General features: G+C 38.1%; 1 protein-coding gene across 1 annotated transcript; it reads left to right on the forward strand.

Moving 5' to 3' along the window:
- The first annotated feature begins 1,690 nt into the window (after positions 1–1,690).
- Positions 1,691–9,473, forward strand: LOC148869091 (putative lactoylglutathione lyase, chloroplastic). The gene is made up of 9 exons (XM_088970450.1): positions 1,691–2,286; positions 3,523–3,727; positions 3,842–3,966; positions 4,113–4,177; positions 5,272–5,484; positions 5,598–5,645; positions 6,978–7,085; positions 7,682–7,822; positions 9,170–9,473. The coding sequence occupies exons 1-9, from the start codon at positions 2,130–2,132 to the stop codon at positions 9,209–9,211; spliced, it is 1,104 nt and encodes a 367-aa protein (XP_088826576.1). The 5' UTR covers positions 1,691–2,129; the 3' UTR covers positions 9,212–9,473.
- Positions 9,474–20,322: the final 10,849 nt, after the last annotated feature.

Consider the following 20,322-nt stretch of genomic DNA (forward strand, 5'->3'; position numbering starts at 1 on the left):
TGGGCATATCGCCAAAACATATAAAAAATATACTTGTTTTTTGCAATTTGTATTTTCTGCATAGATGGTATTATATCTTGCTCTCCATTTTGTCAACTTTTTTTTTTATTTTTTAAATTGAACTGAAGATTAAAAAGAAAAACTACCTAATAACAGCAAGTTGACAATCTCACCCCTCTATCATATAGGAAAGCAATATAATAAAACCGAAGGATACAAAGAATGAAAACATATATATCACCTATTGGTTCAAAGCTAAATCAGCTAATCTATCAGCAAATTTGTTGGCTTCTTTGGTAGCAGAGAGATTTGATGATTTCCCACTCTTGCTCCACGAATTCAAGCACTACCTACTACCTGTTGAAAGAGACCTTCTAGCTTCCAGCCTGCCAATTCGGAGCTCTTCTAGCTCTATCTTCGGTCTTTATCATGCACAGAGTTGAACTATTGGTGAAAGACAGCATTCTCCATTGGCAAACCACAAATGTATTGTCCAATTAAGTAATTACTTACTGATGAATTGTTCACTGCTGAATGGAACTGGCCTATTAACCGCTTTACAAAAAAAAAAAAAAAAGAATATATATAGATGTAAAATGAAACATTGTCATATATGATACTACTGAAATATATATTTTAAACTTTATACCTAGATGTGAAGCCAAGGCAAGTATAAGTATTATAGAGATGTTGTATATTGTATGCTTTTCAGCATGCCAAGTGCAATTATTTATATATATATATATATATATATTAAATAATGGAGTTATATTTTGTATTATTTATTAACAGCATTATCATACATACATGCATATGTCCAAAAAAAAATGATACAGTAAAGACTTTGACCAATCAAAACCTTACTGAATTTTGACAAAAAATTAAAAACCCACCACATTGATGATTACCACTTTGAAGCAGATGCCCGAGTATGATGATGAATAGGCACAATACTGAAAAACTTATAATCAATCAACGATCATCACAAAAGTGATAACTAATCAGGTGAATTTTCATCAAAATATAGTTGGGAGTTACTTTTTCTCCCCCTCTTCTACGGAAAAATGCAATTATTGGGAGTTACTTTTTCCCCTTTTTTACGGGGAAATACAATTATTGGGAGTTGGACGGGCATCCGGGTAATCCTCAATGTGTCTGGACTGGCTACATTGGGCCTTCCCTCAAGTAAAGGTCAAAATTGACCTTGCTCAAGAATAAAATTACTCTTACGGCCCCATTCCTCTTTAGGTAGATATGCATGGGAAAGTTGGTTAATGGGTAACATTTTCCTATTTACCAACTTGCTCATATTCTTTTTGCATTAAGTAATGGGTTTGATGGTAAAATTATTCTTATTTTCCTGGATAAAGCTTATTCATCTCTACCTGGGAAAAATATTTAGAAAACATGATGAAACCATTTTACCCATTTTAATGGTTATTTTTTGTGAATAAAATTGTTATTTTATTATTTATATGAGAATGTAAAAAATCAAAAGAACATAGATGCTAGTGCATTTAACTAGGTAAATATTACCTATTTCATCCAATTAAAGTACATTTACCTAAGCAAGTTGAACTGTTACAAGCAACGGGGCCGTAAGCGAAGTTTTATTAATAGAAAACAAGGGTATTTATTGTCTATTTTGTGTGCTCACTCGAATAATGTGTCCTCCGGTTGTCATGCTGCCAACACTATCCCAAATAGGCCACTGCAGCTGTAAATAGGGAACACTAGTGAAGATGTTTCAAATGTGTCGTTGCAATATTGCGAGTTGGGACATGTTAGCAGCGCATTGTTGGTAACAGATCCAAACTCAATCAGCAATCAAGTTTAGACCAAATCAGCATCAAGAGAATAGACGGGTAGAGAGAGAGAAGCTAGACAAACGGACGATGGTCTGGACTCTGGCCCAGATTTTGGAGCTCTGGAATCTCATTCCCAGCCCACTCCTGACTCCACTTTCCTGGAAAGCTAAAACCTTTAGACCGGAGACAAAGCACAGACTTCTCCCTCTCTCTCTCTCTCTCTCTCTCATATTAACGATATCTCTCTTCTATCGTCACACAACGGCAGATACAGAGTGACCCAACGAAACAAGCGAGGGTCAGAGAGCGCCTGCAGCAGAAATGGTGAGAATTCTTCCCATCGCGTCGTCGTCCTTCAATCTCGCTTCCCTTCGTCCTTCTCTCTCTCCTCTCAGATTCTCGACAACTGCTCGCCTTGGTGTCACTCTAACAGCATATAATCCCTCACGGAAGCTTGCTCTCTTTCGTCTAGGAAGTGGTAAGAAATCGGTACCTTTCGATCTCTTTCGCAACGAAGAAAACCCTATTTTTAGATCATTACCACCTTAAACCCCTGTTTTTGGTGTAGTCTTTACTGGAAAGATACAGGATTCCGATTATATAGCTGTAGCCGGCCTTCGTTCATGCTCGGAATTTATATCATGGATGTTTTGGATGCAATGCTCAAGAGTTTTTAGGGTTTGATTGGTTGGTTTTCCCGGATGGGCAATTCCTTGAATTCTATTTTGGAACACATAATTCTTGTATGCAAATAAACAATTCGTTAGAAAAAGTTTAATCAGTTAAAGGTTCGGATTTTCATTTTTTTTTCTTTTTAAATCCTTTTCCATTCATTTTTCATTCTACATGCAGACAACCACTAATAAGAGGCTGCCCAATTTGATATGAATGTCGTTTACGTGTGGTAGTGATATTAGTTTTCGTTTCCTTCTTCTCGCATTCGGAGCATATTTCCCTAAAAATGTTCTGGTTAACTAAATGCGGGTGCAGTTATGGGGGTGGCTGTCATCATTGAAGGCACGCTAAGAGCCTGTTTATCCATCTGGACCATTGCCTATTCGTACCTCCTTTCTTGAATGCTAGCTCAAAAGTTATGCATTTGCTGCGTATTATGATACTAACCATCTGAGCAAGCCATAGATTGAGTGCATATAAACAAAGAATGCAATTAGCTATCAGAAGAAAAATGCCAAAACAGTAGACTTTTGGAATGATTAGATTAGTCGAATTTGCTGTTTGACCTTAAAGTAGGTTGTCCAGACACCATCTCTTTTAACCACCAACCCATGTGGCTCTGAAGTATTATGTTTTTGTTCTTTCATCCTTAATATGGTAGATTGATAAGATTTTTTATTTTATTTTTCTATCATATTAAGTTACTTTGTGCATGTTATATTTAATTGCCCTGTTATTGCTTATGTGGCTGTACAGAGAATAATTTTGATGTTACATTGTTATATTGTTTGACTCTTGGAGTCTTTGAACTTCCATTTCCTTTTATTATTTTTATCAATATTGTTACATTGCTTATTATTATTATTATTATTATTTGTTTTCACTAAACATATTCAGAATTGTGGCATATGCCTTTCCTTCCCCTTATTATTTGTTGGTAAAAACCGGACGTGTCATAAAAAGATAGCTTTTATTATTGATAAAAATATAACAAAATATAGCTATATCACACACTTATCCATATAGGACGGTTTTCCAGCTATTCCACAGGCACAATCTTTTGGTATAAAAGCACCTAAGATGTTAAGAGCAGAAAGAAACAGCATAGAGGCTGGTACAGTTGGAAGTGTGGCACAAGCAAGCACTGCAGTTAGCCAGGAAAATGTATTGGAGTGGGCCAAAAATGACAAGAGGAGAATGCTCCATGTTGTTTATCGTGTCGGAGATTTGGATAAGACCATAAAGTATGTCTATTTGGAATTTGGTACAATATACTCTGCTTCATTGTTCAAACTATGTATTTTATTATGAAGATGCAAGGTTAAGCTCAAATTCTAATTAATGCATGATGATTGCAGATTCTATACAGAGTGTTTGGGGATGAAGCTGCTGCGGAAACGTGACATACCCGAGGAGAGATACACAAATGCTTTTCTTGGATATGGGCCTGAAGACTCCCACTTTGTTGTTGAGCTCACTTACAGTAAGCCATTCCTATTAATATTTGAATAACTCTCTCCGAAATGCGGAATTTCTTATGATTTCTCTTCTGCACGCTAAGACATGCACCTTATTTCTTTTATGAGAAGAATACACATTTAATTTGGTGCCATTGTTTTTGATTGGTAGACTATGGAGTTGATAAATATGACATTGGAACTGGTTTTGGCCATTTTGGTGTTGCAGTTGAGGATGTAAGTATCTAACCTTTCACATTTTTTGCATGAAGTGGTCACTCTGACTCAAACCCAGGTTCTCATTTTCCAGCCCAAGTTTTTTCCATTACATCTAGCAACATATGTTATATACATTACATACAGGCATCCCGATGCTGACAGTTCCGTTTTGCCAAGATCTTTTCTCTTACCACATAAGTAAAGGCCTTAAGCTTAAATAATGAAATACCACTTATTGATTGCAAGTTCCTGATGATTGTGAAAATTGTAACTGTGAATCTGAAATCATGATTTCTTGGTCCTAAGGGCATATAGAAAGGGTGGAACTATGATGTTTAGATATCAATCATCTTGAAAATTCCTGAAGAGCAGTATAATTGGATGCATATAACTAAAAGCTAAAAACAACATGTTCCACCTTACAAAATGGCTCAGTTAGAACACTGCTCATATGCGTGATACCTTGTTTTTCTCTTTTGAAAAGAAGGTGATATCATAACATCATTACTGAAATATTGACAATCTCTCTCTCTCTCTCTCCCACACACACACACTTAGTTGGTTCATTTAATGAAATTCCCTGAATAACCTGAGAATCGTCCATGTGGCAACTTTGTATGGAAATCATTCATAAAAAAGAAACTTAGTATGGAGCTCAAAGGGAGTCTCAGCATACAGAAAATTTTGGCTCAAAAGTATCTCTTTCCACATGTGCAAAATCAGTCCTCTTTTTACAAAACTAGAAGTATTGATTGAGAAAAACTCCAATATAAAGTTTTATATAGGTCTGATATACACTGTTCAATGAAATATGTGGACAACCCAGTAGGTCCCCCTATCTAATAGATGCTAATATGCTATGGATGGACTATAGGACCTGTTCATGTAGCAGAAATAGGTAGTATCATGTATTGGAGTCCCTACTTTGACCCAATTAGCATACTTTTTCCTATATGTTATATGTAAACTTCTACTAGTAATGTTGTTAATGGATGTTAATTCTATAGGTATGAGTATGTGCAGTTGTTATCCTGTATATGTTGACCTTTTTTTCTTAGTTTGCCAAATATTATTATGATCTATGGTTCTATACATACACTTTCTTGGAGTAGGTTGCAAAGACTGTGGATCTCATAAAAGCCAAGGGGGGGAAGGTAACAAGGGAACCTGGACCTGTCAAAGGTGGTAGTACAGTAATTGCTTTTGTTGAGGATCCTGATGGTTACAAATTTGAGCTTTTGGAAAGGGGGCCTACACCTGAGCCATTGTGTCAAGTAATGCTTCGGGTGGGTGATCTCGATCGCTCTATAAATTTCTATGAAAAGGTAAGTATTATGTTGGAAGGAGTCACAAATTACTTGTAATATTAATAATCTCCCTTGCTAGTTCTGCATTGTTTTGTTTTGGAACTCATCTTGCCCCTTTTCTGAATTTGAAGGCTTTTGGCATGGAGCTTCTTCGCAAGCGAGACAATCCTGAGTATAAGGTAAGTTGGCATCTTCCAGTTATTGATAAACACCACATATTTTTGTCTATTCTTGTGTCCATGAAAATTTAATAAAAGATTTTAAAATAAGTAAAACTAAAAGTCTAAAACAGGATATGATGATAATAATAATAGGAGTACAAATATTGGAGACCAAGAGATGGTTTGATGTGACCTCTTTTGTCACTTTGGTTTAATGATCTGCAACAAGGGAGAAATTGAGGAGGATGATACCCATAGAATTAGAGCAGGATGGACAAAACGGAAGGGTGCATTTGCAGTCTTATGTGATAGGCAAACACCACTTCATCTAAAAGGAAAATTTTATAGAACAGTTGTAAGCCCAAAAAATGCTGCATGGGTAGAGCGTTGGGTGGTGAAGAAATAACATGTTCAAAAAATGAGTATGGCAGAAAGGTGAATGTTGAGATGGATGAGTGGGAAAACTAGGAAGGTCAGGACCAGAAATGAACTCATTTTAATGAATCTAGGAGTAGCTCCAATAGGTGATAAAATGGGGGGAAAGTATACTAAGATGGTTTGGTCATTTATGGAGAAGACCATCTATGGGACCTATAAGAAGTGATTTGGTAATTGTTACATGTTGAAGGGGCTAGAAGATCTAGGAGCAGACCAAAACGGACATGGGCTGAAGTAGTAAGAAATGGTTTAAGGGCTCATAATTTAACAATGAATATGGTACTGAACAGAATGGAATGGCGAAATGGAATTCATACATCTAACCCCATATAATAGGGACAAGGCTTAGATGATGATGGTGAATAATGTATTAATTCTTGTATATACTCAACTCAACTAAGCTACGTCTTATCAAAGCTCCAACTGTTGGAATGGACATGCAGAATTCATGTACTGAAGCTTCTTTACATGCAGAATAAAGATGGGGTTCGGGCATTTATCCTGAGTATGCTAGAGTCTTATGTAATTAGGTCATTAGTGTACTTAGATTATCCTCATGAGTTGAGTACATAGGGTTTCATGTAAAATTGGTTTTGTTCATGTTGTGATATCTCTGGGCATAATAGTACCAGTTATACAAAACATTATGTTCAATTAGTGAAGGTCTCCACTAATCAAAAAAAAAAAGGGCAAAGAAAAGAAAAAAAAAAAAAGAAATGGTGAAGGTCCCTAATCATTTGTTAAGAACTCGCTGAATCAATCCTTGGCCTTGACTTTTGAGTGCATAGTAGGTGGTGCCTTAATGACTAGCGTTTTTTTACTGTTGTTTGGTATTATAATTTTATCTGAGTCATCCTTTGTATTATATTGATGCTTTGTTGATTATTGGTAGTTTTTTTTCTCATTATTCAGTATACGATAGCCATGATGGGCTATGGTTCTGAAGATAAAAATGCAGTACTGGAGTTGACGTACAACTATGGAGTCACTGAATATGAGAAAGGAAATGGTTATGCTCAGGTAATGACTCACTCACCTCAACATAGTACACACTGAACTAAAACTTGATTGTGTTACATAAACAAATAAATTTTTACCTGTGTATTATGCATGTCATATATATGTGTAAATTTGTTATGTTCTTTGCTCCTGCCTTTATTTCCTAAGGCTGTGTTTGGTTGCAATGCAAATAAATTTGCACTGATGCAAAACTATGGCAATGCAAATGATTTGAGTTTAAATTCTGACCTATTTTTGTTTTAAATTTTAGCTTATTTTGTTTGATTGCATTATAAATGAAGTAATTTAAGACATGAAGCAGAATAAAATAAAATCCAAAACAAAATTAAATGAGAATTTGCATTTTTTTTCATTTGCACTCCCATGCATTTGTACTAGTGCAAATAAAATTGTACTGCAACCAAACACAGCCTAATGAGGTTGTCTTTACTCTTTACTGTTGACTGTTGATTTATCTTAGGATGTTTAAGTGAAAAATACGAATAAGTATTTGCACCATTGAGTTTTGCATGTTTGTGCTATTCGTCAATTAATTGAGATTGTTTATGTTTTCTTATTGGGTTTGTGTAAGGTAATCCATCCCTTGTGCTTTTCAGATAGCAATAGGCACAGATGATGTCTATAAGACGGCAGAAGCAATAGAACTGTGTGGTGGCAAGATCACTCGTAAACCTGGGCCATTACCTGGCATCAATACCAAAATTACTGCTTGCTTGGATCCTGATGGTTGGAAAACGGTATGGTTTTTACATATAATTTTACCTAGATACTTGTTACTTTACATATTTAACCATATCTTCCCATGCCTTTGAGACTTGACTTCATGATTGTGAACCATTCATAGAAGTTTACTTTGATGACATGATTGCTGAAATGCCTGTTAGAGCTTATAAGCATTAGGATTAACATTATACACAAGTATTGAATTTCCAAAATATGCTTCAATGCCAAATTGCATGGGTGCTCAACAAGTTGGAGGAGGCATTATTACGGGAAAGATATGGCAACTAATCAGAATAGGTTTGGAAACTTCCACCAAAGCTAAAATGCTAAAATATATTGGTTTTCAAGTCAAGGGCTTGATTGGGAGGGCTGAGCTGAAGATTCAGCTAAGCTGGTTCAACTGCTTTGAAGTGCTCTGGATAAGCTATTCAAAGAGGCTGAAGCGGACAGCTTTTCAAATAGGGGTGCAATGATCCGATGCGATCCAGAATCCAATCCTATTTTGTCGGATTCGGATATCCCCCTGTTGGATTTTCGGATCAGATATTAGGATCCAATTGAAAATTGGATCAAATTTGAGTCACCCCTCTATCCAATCCGATTATATACACACACAAGATGAAAATAGTTGGAAAAAAGACTTGTATTTTTTGTTTTTCTTTATATAAACTGTTGTATTTTAAAAGAAATTTCAGAAATTAAATTGGACCGGGTCATATTTAGATATCCAACATCCTTAATGGATTCGGATCTGGATCTGGATCTGTCTGTGATATATTATCTGATCTACTATTTGTACTATCAGATCAGATTTGGATATGCTCCAATTCGAGTCTGATCCGATCCGTTTGCATCCCTACTTTCAAATGACTGACCGACAACTGATTTGGGCACTCTAGATTTTTCACCAGCATAGTTTATAGGCTGTCCTTGTGGGGCCCACTTCAGAATGCCAGAAGCTGCTGCACTTCAGCTCTCCCAAATGGGCACTAAGCTTGTCAGAACTAATGAGAACTTATGGGATTAGTGTTTTGAGTGTGGTACTAGGAGATTGAGCTTACTCAGACTTGTTCGCAAGTGCCTCTTGTTTATAATTATCCTGTAATAATTATCCTGTATGAGCAGTTAATTTTAGTTTGTGCTCTTATTTATCAGTGAAGTAAGTTTTTAGGCCTTTTTTTACTTCTTTTATAAGTTCCCTAGCAATGAGTTTAAACATTTCTATTTAAAATTGCATACAAGAATACTTTATGTGGTTCAATTCTTTATTTCTTTTAGCATTTTTGAAGAGGTTTGTGTTATTTTATTTCTTGTAGCATTTTATCTGGTTCCATCCTCTTAGTTTCTTCTTTTCTTTTCAGGTTTTTGTTGACAACATCGATTTCCTCAAGGAATTGGAGTGACTCTGGAGACATCAATCATATGGCCGAGTTTTGCAATGAGTGAATTGGTGCAGAGATTCGCAACGCTTTTGCCCATTAAAATCTGACACTGTCAAATTGATTCATCCGCAGGCACCTCATAAGGGCTACTCTCAACCCCATTTTGTAGATAAAATTCAGTTTGCCTAATGTAGAAAAAGTTGTAATAAACATCTCTCTAGGCATGGGATCTACAGCATTCTGGGAAGGTTACAATATTTATTTGATTTGTTTGTGAAATTAAGTCTAATCGTCTCACCGGATTAAACTGACTACATAAATCATGCCATGCTGGTGACATGAAAATGTCAGTGTGTCACAAAAGATCATGAGCCATCACACCTAGAAAAATGGTAAAGTGTCAAAGATTACAAGCAATGGTCGAAAATTGTAAAGGGTATTAGATGGGTCGTGGTTTCTTTGCCTGCTGACGCCTTTTCCTTTTTGTCAATGCTCCTACCATGTGTTTTCTTGTCATCTTAGCTACCTAACTGCACTTTGCCACCTATTGAGTCATTACTGAGAAAAGGGGAGAGAAGGAAAAATAAACGAGGGAAGAAGATTTCTACATGACCATGCAGAAGAAAAGTTCATGGCTACCCCAGGTTTCAATTAGCACTGGTGAGTAGTGACTAACCACCTTAGGTGATCTAAATTCTTCGTAAGAGTTATTACGACAATCCACTTCAGCTTTGCCAACGTAAAAGCAAATCTGCCGTTGAAGGATTTGTCTGCCAGTTTGAGTTTATACAGGAGTCCTGCTTGCAGTGATAATGGAATTACTATCATGTTCCTCATTTGCAATGCAAACCATCATGTTTTTTTGTTTTTATTTTTTTTTCAAATAATTTGAATCCTTGTTGCATCTTTCTTTAGTTGGCCCTCGTAGCTAACTACGTATAAGAGGTTATCTTCTCTCTCTCTCTGAGTGGCGATGAAATGACAAATTCCTTGCTGTCCTCAATCTGTTTCTCAGCTGGAGCAAAGGGAAGAGGTCCAATTCCCCTTCTTTCTTTAACCACTGACTAAGAAGTTAAAGAGCCTAATTCCATTGGCTTGGGCAAGGATAAAAATTTGGATATGATAAGCTCCGTATTTGGGTTCCTCCAGGAACCTCCTTTTTCATTAAAATCTTATACAAAAACCAATTTTTGAAAAAAAAAATACAAAAAATAAAAGCGCATGGATTTTAGTACCGATTCTATGCATCGATACTTCGAACCGTGGGTTGGGGGAACTTGGGCATCAGAATCTGATATGTAATTCTTTTACTAAAGTTGCCCAACTGACTGGCCAATGGCCGTGAAGTAATTCAGCTAGTTCTCGGCGCCCATCTTCCACTCTTTCTTTAGGTTAGTTCTAAGCTATCGAGAAGCTTGGAGGGTTGGAAAGGAATCTGAAGTATTGGTGGCAGCTCCGGCAGTAAGATGGATGTATAATACTTCTATAAGTAACTCAAGAGGATTAAAGACTGGGTAAGAACTAATAAGGTTTTCTATGTATTGACTACGTTTATCGTACAATCCATCTCCACTCTCCAATCCAATGAAAACACTGTTTCCATCACGAATTTGTTTCTGAATAAAAAATTATGTTTTGTATTGGTTGTATTAATCTTTAAAAAGATTGATGAGGATGTACAGAAAACATCCACACTGAACCCAGTGTAAAAAAATACAAACACTGCCATTCGTCTGCAATATTTAGTATATAATACCAAATAAAAAATTGGGAAAATTCTATTTTAACATCCTTAACTTTGGGGGTAGTATCAAGTTAGTATTTGAACTTTTAAATGTGTCACTATAGTACTTAAACTTTCAAAAATTGTCAATTGGTCCCTATTGCTAACCATTGTAAATTATCTATTAAAAATGTTAAAACTACCATTCAAAAGAAGACACTGTTCATTATCTTCTACCTTGAGACTGAACCAGTTGGGGTGTTTGAGATTCTATACTAATGAAGTCATTGTCTTTTACCTTTAGATCTGAAACACATTATTGTCTAGTTATTTCTTTGCTTTCAGTTATTGTTTCTCTTTATCATATTTCATGTTTTTTCTCTCTTTTTCTTTGAAAATAACTAGTTCAGTCTCAAAGTAGAAGACAATGAATAGTGTTTTCTTTTGAATGATAATTTTGAAATTTCAACAGATAACTGGTGGTCATTTAATGACAGGGACCAACTTGACACTTTTTGAAAGTTTAGGTACACGTTTGGAAGTTCAGATACTAACTTGATACTACCCCCAAAATTCAAGGTACTAAAGTGGAATTTTATTTGCACATGGAAATCAATTTGTGTACAAGCATATATGCCACCCCAAAGTTTTTGTATTTTTTTTTTTATACATTTGACAGTTTAGGCTCAATTTGGGAAGAGTACAAAATACAAATATGTATTGTGCAAATACAGATTTAGCGATACAAAATACAAAGTTTTGTAAATACAGGTTTAACAATATGTACAATGCAAAGCTTTGTATTTTGTATTGCAAAACCTGTACTTGTGCAGTACACATTTGTATTTGTCTCTTCCCAAACTGAACTTAAGGCTGTATTTGGTTGCAATGTAAATAAATGTGCATTGATGCAAAACCATGGCAGTGCAAATAATTTGAGTGTAAATTTGACCTATTTTTGTTTTAGATTTTAACTTATTTTGTTTGATTACACTACAAATGAAGTAAATTAAGACATGAAGCAGAATAAAGTAAAATCCAAAACAAAATTAAACAAGAATTTGTATTTTTTTACATTTACACTCCCATACATTTGTACTAGCAAAATAAAATTGCACTGCAACCAAACACAGCCTAAGCGATTTGATTCGGTTCTATGCTCCCACTTCTGTGGCACGAGGGTCCATCTGGCCAAGTTAGACAATACATACCGTCGGTAGCAGACTGCTGACTGTTGTGAAAATATAATGTTGTTTGGAGATTTGCATTAACACGAATTGTATCATTTTAGGTAGAGGTGTAATGTGGGCTGCCCGACCCACTTTTGCAGGTCGTGCCTGTAGGCCGACCTGATTTTTTAAAAGAATTGAAAAATTAATGAAAAATAAAATAAATTTACAAGATATACAATAAATTGAAAAAAAAATCTTTAAAAATTTATCTTGTATGAATTTTGATGTATACAATTGTTTATATATAAAATAATAAAATGAAATTGAGAAAAAATAAAATAAAATTAGAATATAATTGTTTATAAAAATTGAGTTGTGCCATGCCAGCTTGTGGGCGGCAAAACCCCCAGCCTAGCATGGCATGGGGTTTGGGCTGGGCTTGATACAGCCAAGTTGGGATCTTTTGTCAACAAAACATGTTCCAACTTATCAAGATAATTGTTTATAAAAATTCAAGATACCAGCACATCTCACCACGAGGTTAGGACTCACCATATATGAAATGTGCATTGTCAAATCATATTGGTTGGGTATTGGAACATGTTTTGTTGGCAGGAGATCCATACTTGGCATGGCCCACCTGCTACAAAAACTGGGCTATGCCTATCAGAGCCTGAGTTGTATTGGACCGTGATGGCCTGGGGGCAGCCAAGCCACCTTACAGCTCTAACTTTAGGGCATGCAAATACTTGATTTGTTAGACGAAGAACCCGAACTGGACGGGCTTTTTGGAAGTCACTTGGTTGATCCAACCATCCCAACAGGTCAGGTTTATTCTATTTCTAGTTTTCTACCCATTCAAAGTTTAATGGAAAGGGAAGGGAACAGATGTGCAGACTTCATTGCTAAACTGGGAATTATGAAAAAAAGTAGACATGTGTTTCACTCTTCTCAGAATTTTCCTCGGGATCTCTTGAACTTCATGAAGGAAATGCTTTTCTTGTTTGGGCTTTGGGGCAAGACGGGCTACGTCCTCCACTGTAATTCAATTTCCATTTGATAATTAATGATTGATCAATAAAATTCTTAGGTGACTGCCTCTCCACCTGGAGTAAATTTCAAGGATAAAAAGTTGAACTTGAAATGCACAACCTGGTACTGTGCATGGGGAGACAGAAGCCAGGCACACTTCAACCAGAGCCTTCGCCCCGTCCTTGATAGATGGATTGGTGAGGTTCATGAAAGTTGAAAGCAGCCATACTCAAGCCCAAGGCTTCTGGCTGCAGATGAGACGGACAAATAAACAGAGCGTTAATTAAAGGTTAGCTGCTGCGGGTGGTCATCTTCGATAACTCGGATGTTGCCTTGGCCCAATCGCATATCTTATAATACAAGATGCTGATGTATGACTACAATTCAAAGCAGGTGAATATGGATAGAGAATCTTTTGAAGGGCTACACAACTGGGGTAACCGATGAATCTGCGTTCTGTGCACCGGACGAATGAAACCGCCAACTAAAAACAACCACGCCACCCTTTTAAATTTCCTCCAACTTTAACGAGCTTTTTACCATTAGCAACTGGAATCGGTTGAACCGGACACAAAAGGACAAAAAATACCTAGAAAGCTAAAACCCATTTTCATTTTCAAGGATTTCATTCGAAGTTCGAACTCCCTCCCATTTCCTCCTCTCCTCCGCCGAGTTCTAACCCAAAAACATCCCACCGGCGATTGTGGACGCGAAATATATCGGCGGTAAGCGAAGTTTTGCTGCTCCTGATTTTCAAAATACAGATTGCAACATCATTAGTGCATTGGTTATGAAGAAACCAAATTGATAGATTGGAGTGGACTTTTATTTGCATCTCCATACTTTTACACCAATAAAAATGAAATTGCATTGTAAGTAAACAAACAAAGCCTTCCAAAGTTCAGTTAAGTTAAACTTTAATTATTCCATTTTCTTGTGCGGAGTTATGCTAATTGCATTCAATGAAAAATACAAAAAATACATAATTGCTGAAGCATATCATCAATCAGCAATGTTGTTTTTCTTGATACTGCCTAAAATAGGAGCAATGAAGATAAATGTGCACGCTGGATTTTTCCCCAAATAAAGCATATCATCAATCAACCTTCGGACTGCCAATTAGAGACAGTGGGAGCATCTATTGGATTGCAAAAGGTGGTCCTTGCAAGGCCTCTAGTTCCTTAATGTCCATTTTGGAAGCATTGATGGTCACTGACAGAATGAGGGTCTTCAACTTGATCGTGAAAAGTAGATAGCTTACATCTCATCAATAGCTTAAACGACCCAAAGAACTCTTGTGATTTGATTTTTTTTTTTTTTTTATCTTTTAGTTAATCGGTGTAAGATAGGTTAAATTTCAGTGGATTCCGAGAAGCTTGAATCGAGTTGTACTAGTGGTTTTGTCAATGTTTTCTTCTTTGTGGACGATTTCTCTTGTGTTAGTGTTTTGTAATCAATGCAACTGAACTTGTCATGATCATGGTTGACAGTGCAAGCATGAGTTCTCTAGTGTTCGTGTTTTATAGCCAATGCAACTGAACTTGTAGTACAAACACCTTTAACTGATTAAATGTTCAAATTTGGTAGCCATTGGCAATGATGTGTAATTCACCTTTAAACAAAAATGATTTTTACAAAACATGCAGTAATTAACGAGTGGATGAAGTTTGGGCATTAGTGCCATTAATTAATGCTGATCTCAAACTTAATGTCATATGGGTACATTCTGCAAATAATCACTTAATTTAATATTTATCATTCAAACTCGCCAAGATTCACCACTGGATCATCTGCTTCCTTGTATTCGGACCATAAGCCCTAATTTCATCAAACTACTGATCAGCTTAAGGCCGTGTTGGCTTTGACACAAGCCTGCCTTAGTTTCTTGGTCTTCTCTATAAGCTCCAAATGCGGTAGTTCTCTCTATAAGCTCCATACCCAATTCATATTTTCATCCACAGATTCAACAAGAAACTTAGTTTAGAAGAGTCCGCGTTCTGTGCACCCGTGGGTGCACTAGACGAGTGAACTAGTGCAACGAGACAGGCAACGAGGAGAAGATTGTGGGGGCGATAGCTACTATCATTGGAGGGTCAATTGCGGCCAGATGTAGTACCTCAACAGGGACAAACTCAATTAAAGAGTTACATCATAAAGATGAAAACCCCCAAAGAAGTCGAAGTCTAAAGAGGCCATTTCCTTCACTGGAGACAATCTCCGGGGAGTATATTTTCCACATGACGATGCACTGGTCGCAAAGTTTATCATCGCCAAGTATGAGGTAAAACGAATACTTATAGACAACGGGAGCTCGAACAATATCCAATTCCTGGAGGCCTTCAAGAAGGTGAAGTTGAAAACGAAGGACCTTACCCCAACCGATGTACCTTTGGTCGGTTTTAGCGGGGATGTTGTACGCCCTATGGGCAAAATAAACCTGTCGATTTCAACGGAGACCGCACTAAACAGGTAGAGGATAAGACATCATTTTCTGATTGCTGATTCACCATTGACCTACAATGCCATTGTAGGCCGTCCTTTGCTCCATGCTCTTCGGGCGGTGGTATCAACATACCACATCGTGATGAAATTCCCGACCAAGCATGGGGTCGGCATAGTCAAAGGGGACCAACTTGAGCCCCGCAATTGTTATGTGGCAACCCTAAAAAGAAAGGGCAAGTAACCCTTGGTTGTGGATGTCGACCTTGACCCACTTGAGCAGCCCAAGGAAGAGCGCAACAAGCTCACCAAAGAGACGATCTTGACTCTTCTTTTTGAGATCGAGCCAGAGAAGAAAGTTTAGGTCGGATCGTTCCTTGAGGGGCCCCAACATGCCAAATTGGTAAGATTCTTAGCCTTAAACTCAGATGTTTTTGCTTGGTTTCCACCAATATGCCCAGTATAGATCCCACTGTGATAACCCATAAACTGAATGTGAACCCCATTGATCAAACTCGTGAAGTAGAGGAAAAGAAACTTCACCACTGATTGGTGGAGGACCATAGACGAGGAAGTCGGGAAGCTACTAACGCTGGCTTCATCAAAGAAGTTGAGTACGCGGATAGGATTACCAACGTGGTACTTGTAAAAAGGGCGAACGGAAAGTGGCGTATATGCGTAGATTCCCAAAGATCGCTTCTCGCTTCCTTGAATGTCACCTTGGGGTTCAAATTGCTGAGTTTCATGGACACCTACTCAGGTTATAACCAGAGCTCAATGGACCCCGCCGACCAAGAAAGAACTACTTTTGTAACTGAGACCAACCTGTACTACTACAAGGTCATGCCCTTCAGCCTTAAAAACACAGGGGCAACCTATCAAAGACTTGTAAATAATTTTTTTTTCTGAGTTAATAGGAAATAAAGTTGAAGTGTACGTCGATGAAATGGTTGTAAAAAGTCATTTTGCTAACTCTCTTATTTCCAACCTCATTGACGTCTTTAACATTTTAAGAAAATACCAGTTAATACTTAATCTGAGCAAGTGCATTTTTGGTGCCACATTGGGAAAATTCCTAGGCTACATAGTAACCCAACGTGGCATCAAGGCTAACCTAGAAAAAATATAGGAAATTTTGGATATGACATCATCTCGGTCCATTAAGGAAGTCTAGAGACTTACAGGTTGGGTCGCCGCCCTTGGCCGCTTCATGTCTAGGTCGGCAAGGCGGTGCCTCCCTTTCTTTCAAGCAATAAAAAATGTCAAGACTTCCAATGGATGAAGGAGTGCCAAATCACATTTGAAAAACTTAAGTCTACCTGAGCTCGCTACCGTTATTAACAAGGCCAGAGCCAAGAGACGAGTTCATTTTGTACCTGTCCGCTAGAGACAAAGTCGTCAGCTTGGTGCTAGTTCAGGCAGTTGACAAAGTACAGAGGCCTGTTTATTATGTGAGTTGAGTCCTACATGTAGTCGAGACCCGATATCCCAACATCGAGAAGCTTGTTTTTGCGCTCATCATCTCATCTAGAAAATTGCGCCCTTACTTTCAAGCACACACCATTATTGTACTCACCGAACAACCACTCTGCCAAGTCCTACAGAAGCCTATCAGGGCAGTTAACAAAATGGGCGATTGAGTTAAGCGAGTACGACATACACTTTGAACCGTGACCAACAATCAAAGATCAAGTGTTGGCAGACTTCATCTCAAAATACACATTCAATATGTTGGCGATCGATGACTTGCCCCCAAGTCAAGAACCACCAGCACAACGCCGACAGACGAACCTGGGGTAGAACCTTGGATTCTCCACATAAACGGATCATCAAACTAGAGGGGTAGTGGGGCGGACTCATTTTGGTCGGGCTAGATGAAGTAAGCCTCAAGTACGCCCTAAGATTTAGATTCCAATCATCCAATAGCGAAGCCAAGTATGAAGCTTTGATAGTTAGTTTGTCCTTAGCCAAGGAGATCGACGTAAGAGATCTACAGGTGTGCAGTGACTCACAACTCGTCGTTAACCAAGTAAACGGACACTACAAAGCTCAAGAACCAACAATGATCAAATATCCAACAAAGGTTCGTGAGCTCATTCAACAATTTGATTCGCTTTCCATCCATCACATACCGAGGTCGGAGAATGCACAGGCTGACGCGCTTTCAAAGCTAGTTGGTGCCATAGATAATGCAAAAAGGACGATGCATAATGAAGACTTACCTTGACCTAGCATAGAGACCACAACTGAAGAAGTCACCCTCGTGCAGGTTACAAAACTGAGCTGGATAGACCCAATAGACCCAATTTTCGAGTACCTACAGCATGGGGCAAGAGCATCAGACAGGAATGCAGCTCAAAAGCTTAGACAAAAGTCAAATCACGATGTGATAATTGGTGAACATCTGTATAGGAAATCCTTTACCCTCCCATACTTGTGTTGCCTCCAACCTACTGAAGCAAAACACGTCCTTTATGAAATCCACGAGGGACTATGTGGCAAATACTTGGGGGGGGGGGGCAGGACCCTAGCATAGAAAGTCCTCAAACAAGATTACTATTGGCCAACAATGAAAGTCGATGCCATCAAGATCGTCCAACGATGTGATAGATGCCAACGCTATGCCAATATACCTCAACGACCTGCTGTTGACATACAACTCCTCACCAGTTCGTGGCCTTTTGCATAGCGGGGGATAAATATCCTCAGCCCATTCCCCATGGCAACTGGGCGTAGAAAGTTCCTGGCATCTATGCAAAGTTTCTTTTAGAGAAACATTGTTTGTCGGTATGGACTACCTCGCGCATTGATCTCAGATAATGGTAAACAGTTCGAAGACATCGAGTTCCAGAACCGATGTAATGAGCTAGGGTTAAACAACACGCCACATTCGTGGCCCATCCCCAGGCAAACGGGCTTGTTAAGGTGACAAACCAAGCTATTCTGAAAGGTTTGAAGGCTCAACTAGCCCAATCAAAGGGGTTATGGGTAGACGAGCTCCCTAGCATCCTTTGGGCATATCGAACAACCACCAGTGAGATCCCTTCCAACCTCACTTATGGGACCAAGGCCGCAATACCGACTGAAATTGAAGTACCAACACTTAGGACAGAAGTGTATGTCGAGGATGGTAATGACAATGAGCTATGCACCAACCTTGATCTCGTTGAAGAAATAAGAGATCGAGCTCAAGTCAAGGCCGCGACACCCCAGCAAAGGGTGGCTTGCTATCATAATGCTCGGGTCAAGAGGCGAGATTTCCAAGTTGGTGACTGTTCTTCGGAAAGTCATGGTACCTGAACCAGACTCAGGTAAGCTCAAGTCAAATTGGGAGGGCCCATACAAGGTGACAAAAGTCATTGGTCTCAACGCCTATGAGCTCGAAACCTTGGAAGGGAGGTCAGTACCCTGTACATGGAATGCCGAGAACCTAAGGAAATACTACGTGTAGAATTTTTGAGCTCATCATGTAACAAGTGACTCAATTTTGAAAGTTCGTCAACACAAATGCTTCAATTTAATTCAGCACGAATGCTTCGATTTAATTCAGCCTAAATGCCTCGATTTAATTTGCACATCGAATTTGAAGTTCATTTACTTAGCTCTCTTTGATTTGCATCGTCTTGACAATATTTCATTGAGAAACAACCGGTGTAGGGACTGAACTCCATTTTCGCAGTATTTGCATGACAACTTCGCTTAAATTAAGCAATTGAACACCTCGATCAGGAGCCTACACCTCGGTAGGGGTATTTTTCAAATCGAACTGATCTGACCGATTTTTTAAATATCCAAACCGAAATTGAACCGATGTAATTGGTTAACCGATTCACTACGGTTTGGTTTTTTGGTTATTTATGCACTTAAAATAAAACAAACTAAAACTATTGGTGGTTGCTGGTGCCGGGCTGGTTGGTACCATTGGTTGCTGTTGGTGCCGGTGGTCACTTGAAGTGAGAGCTTGAGAGGTGGCACGACTGGCGCTTGGCGGAGACGTAGAGAGGAGAGGTGAGAGAGAGAATAGAGAGAAGAGATGGCATTGGACCATTGGTGCTTGCTTGCTGGCAAGGTGATGACCAGCCTTGCTGCTTGGTGTTGTCGTGCTGGTGGTTGGTGCGGATCGCACGACTGTTTGGTGTAAGGAATACGAAGAGTCTTGAGTCGAAGAAGAAAAGAGAAAAACTGAGAGACTGAGAGAATTGAGAGAGTGAGAGAGACAAAAGAGAAAACTAAGGGACTGAGAGAAAAAAAAGAAAAGACCGGGAGAGTCCAACACTCTAGAAGTCTGGGGAAAAGACAAAAGAGAAATCAATTGAAAGGTTCAAATTTCAAAGAAAAAAAAGAAATTTGAACCTTTTAAGGCTGAAAGTATACTGTCGATTTTCAAAAAAAAAAAAAAAACCGATAGGTTGAAAGTCTCTTAGACTGCCGAATAAATTGAACTCTTTTATTCGATTTTCAAAAAACTAAAAATATAAAATATAATATATAATATTATATTATTTATATAAATATATATTATTATATATATTGGTTGGTTTGGTTACCCGTTGTTTTTTTAAATGGTTAATCAAAACTATTGGTTTTTAAGAATATCAAACCGATCAGTTTGGTTAACTGATTTTTCGGTTTAGTTTCGGCCAGTTCGGTTTTTCAATTTTTTTGCTCACCCTACACCTCAGGCCGCGACCTCTAGGTCACCATCGTTTTAACACCCCGGGTTACCTCAGAGCTCACATTTGAATATAAGAGCTCGGACTACCTTG

The sequence above is a fragment of the Nelumbo lutea genome, chromosome 2 (assembly GCF_056320005.1).
Source record: "Nelumbo lutea isolate HS-2025 chromosome 2, American lotus-T2T, whole genome shotgun sequence".
Classification (NCBI taxonomy): Eukaryota; Viridiplantae; Streptophyta; class Magnoliopsida; order Proteales; family Nelumbonaceae; genus Nelumbo; species Nelumbo lutea.

Excerpts from the sequence above, each read along its gene's own strand:
- LOC148869091 (XM_088970450.1), top strand. The coding sequence starts at position 2,130 with ATGGTGAGAATTCTTCCCATCGCGTCGTCGTCCTTCAATCTCGCTTCC. Across the intron at positions 3,967-4,112 it reads TGTTGTTGAGCTCACTTACA|ACTATGGAGTTGATAAATAT; the intron begins GTAAGCCATTCC and ends TTTGATTGGTAG. Across the intron at positions 5,485-5,597 it reads CTATAAATTTCTATGAAAAG|GCTTTTGGCATGGAGCTTCT; the intron begins GTAAGTATTATG and ends CTGAATTTGAAG.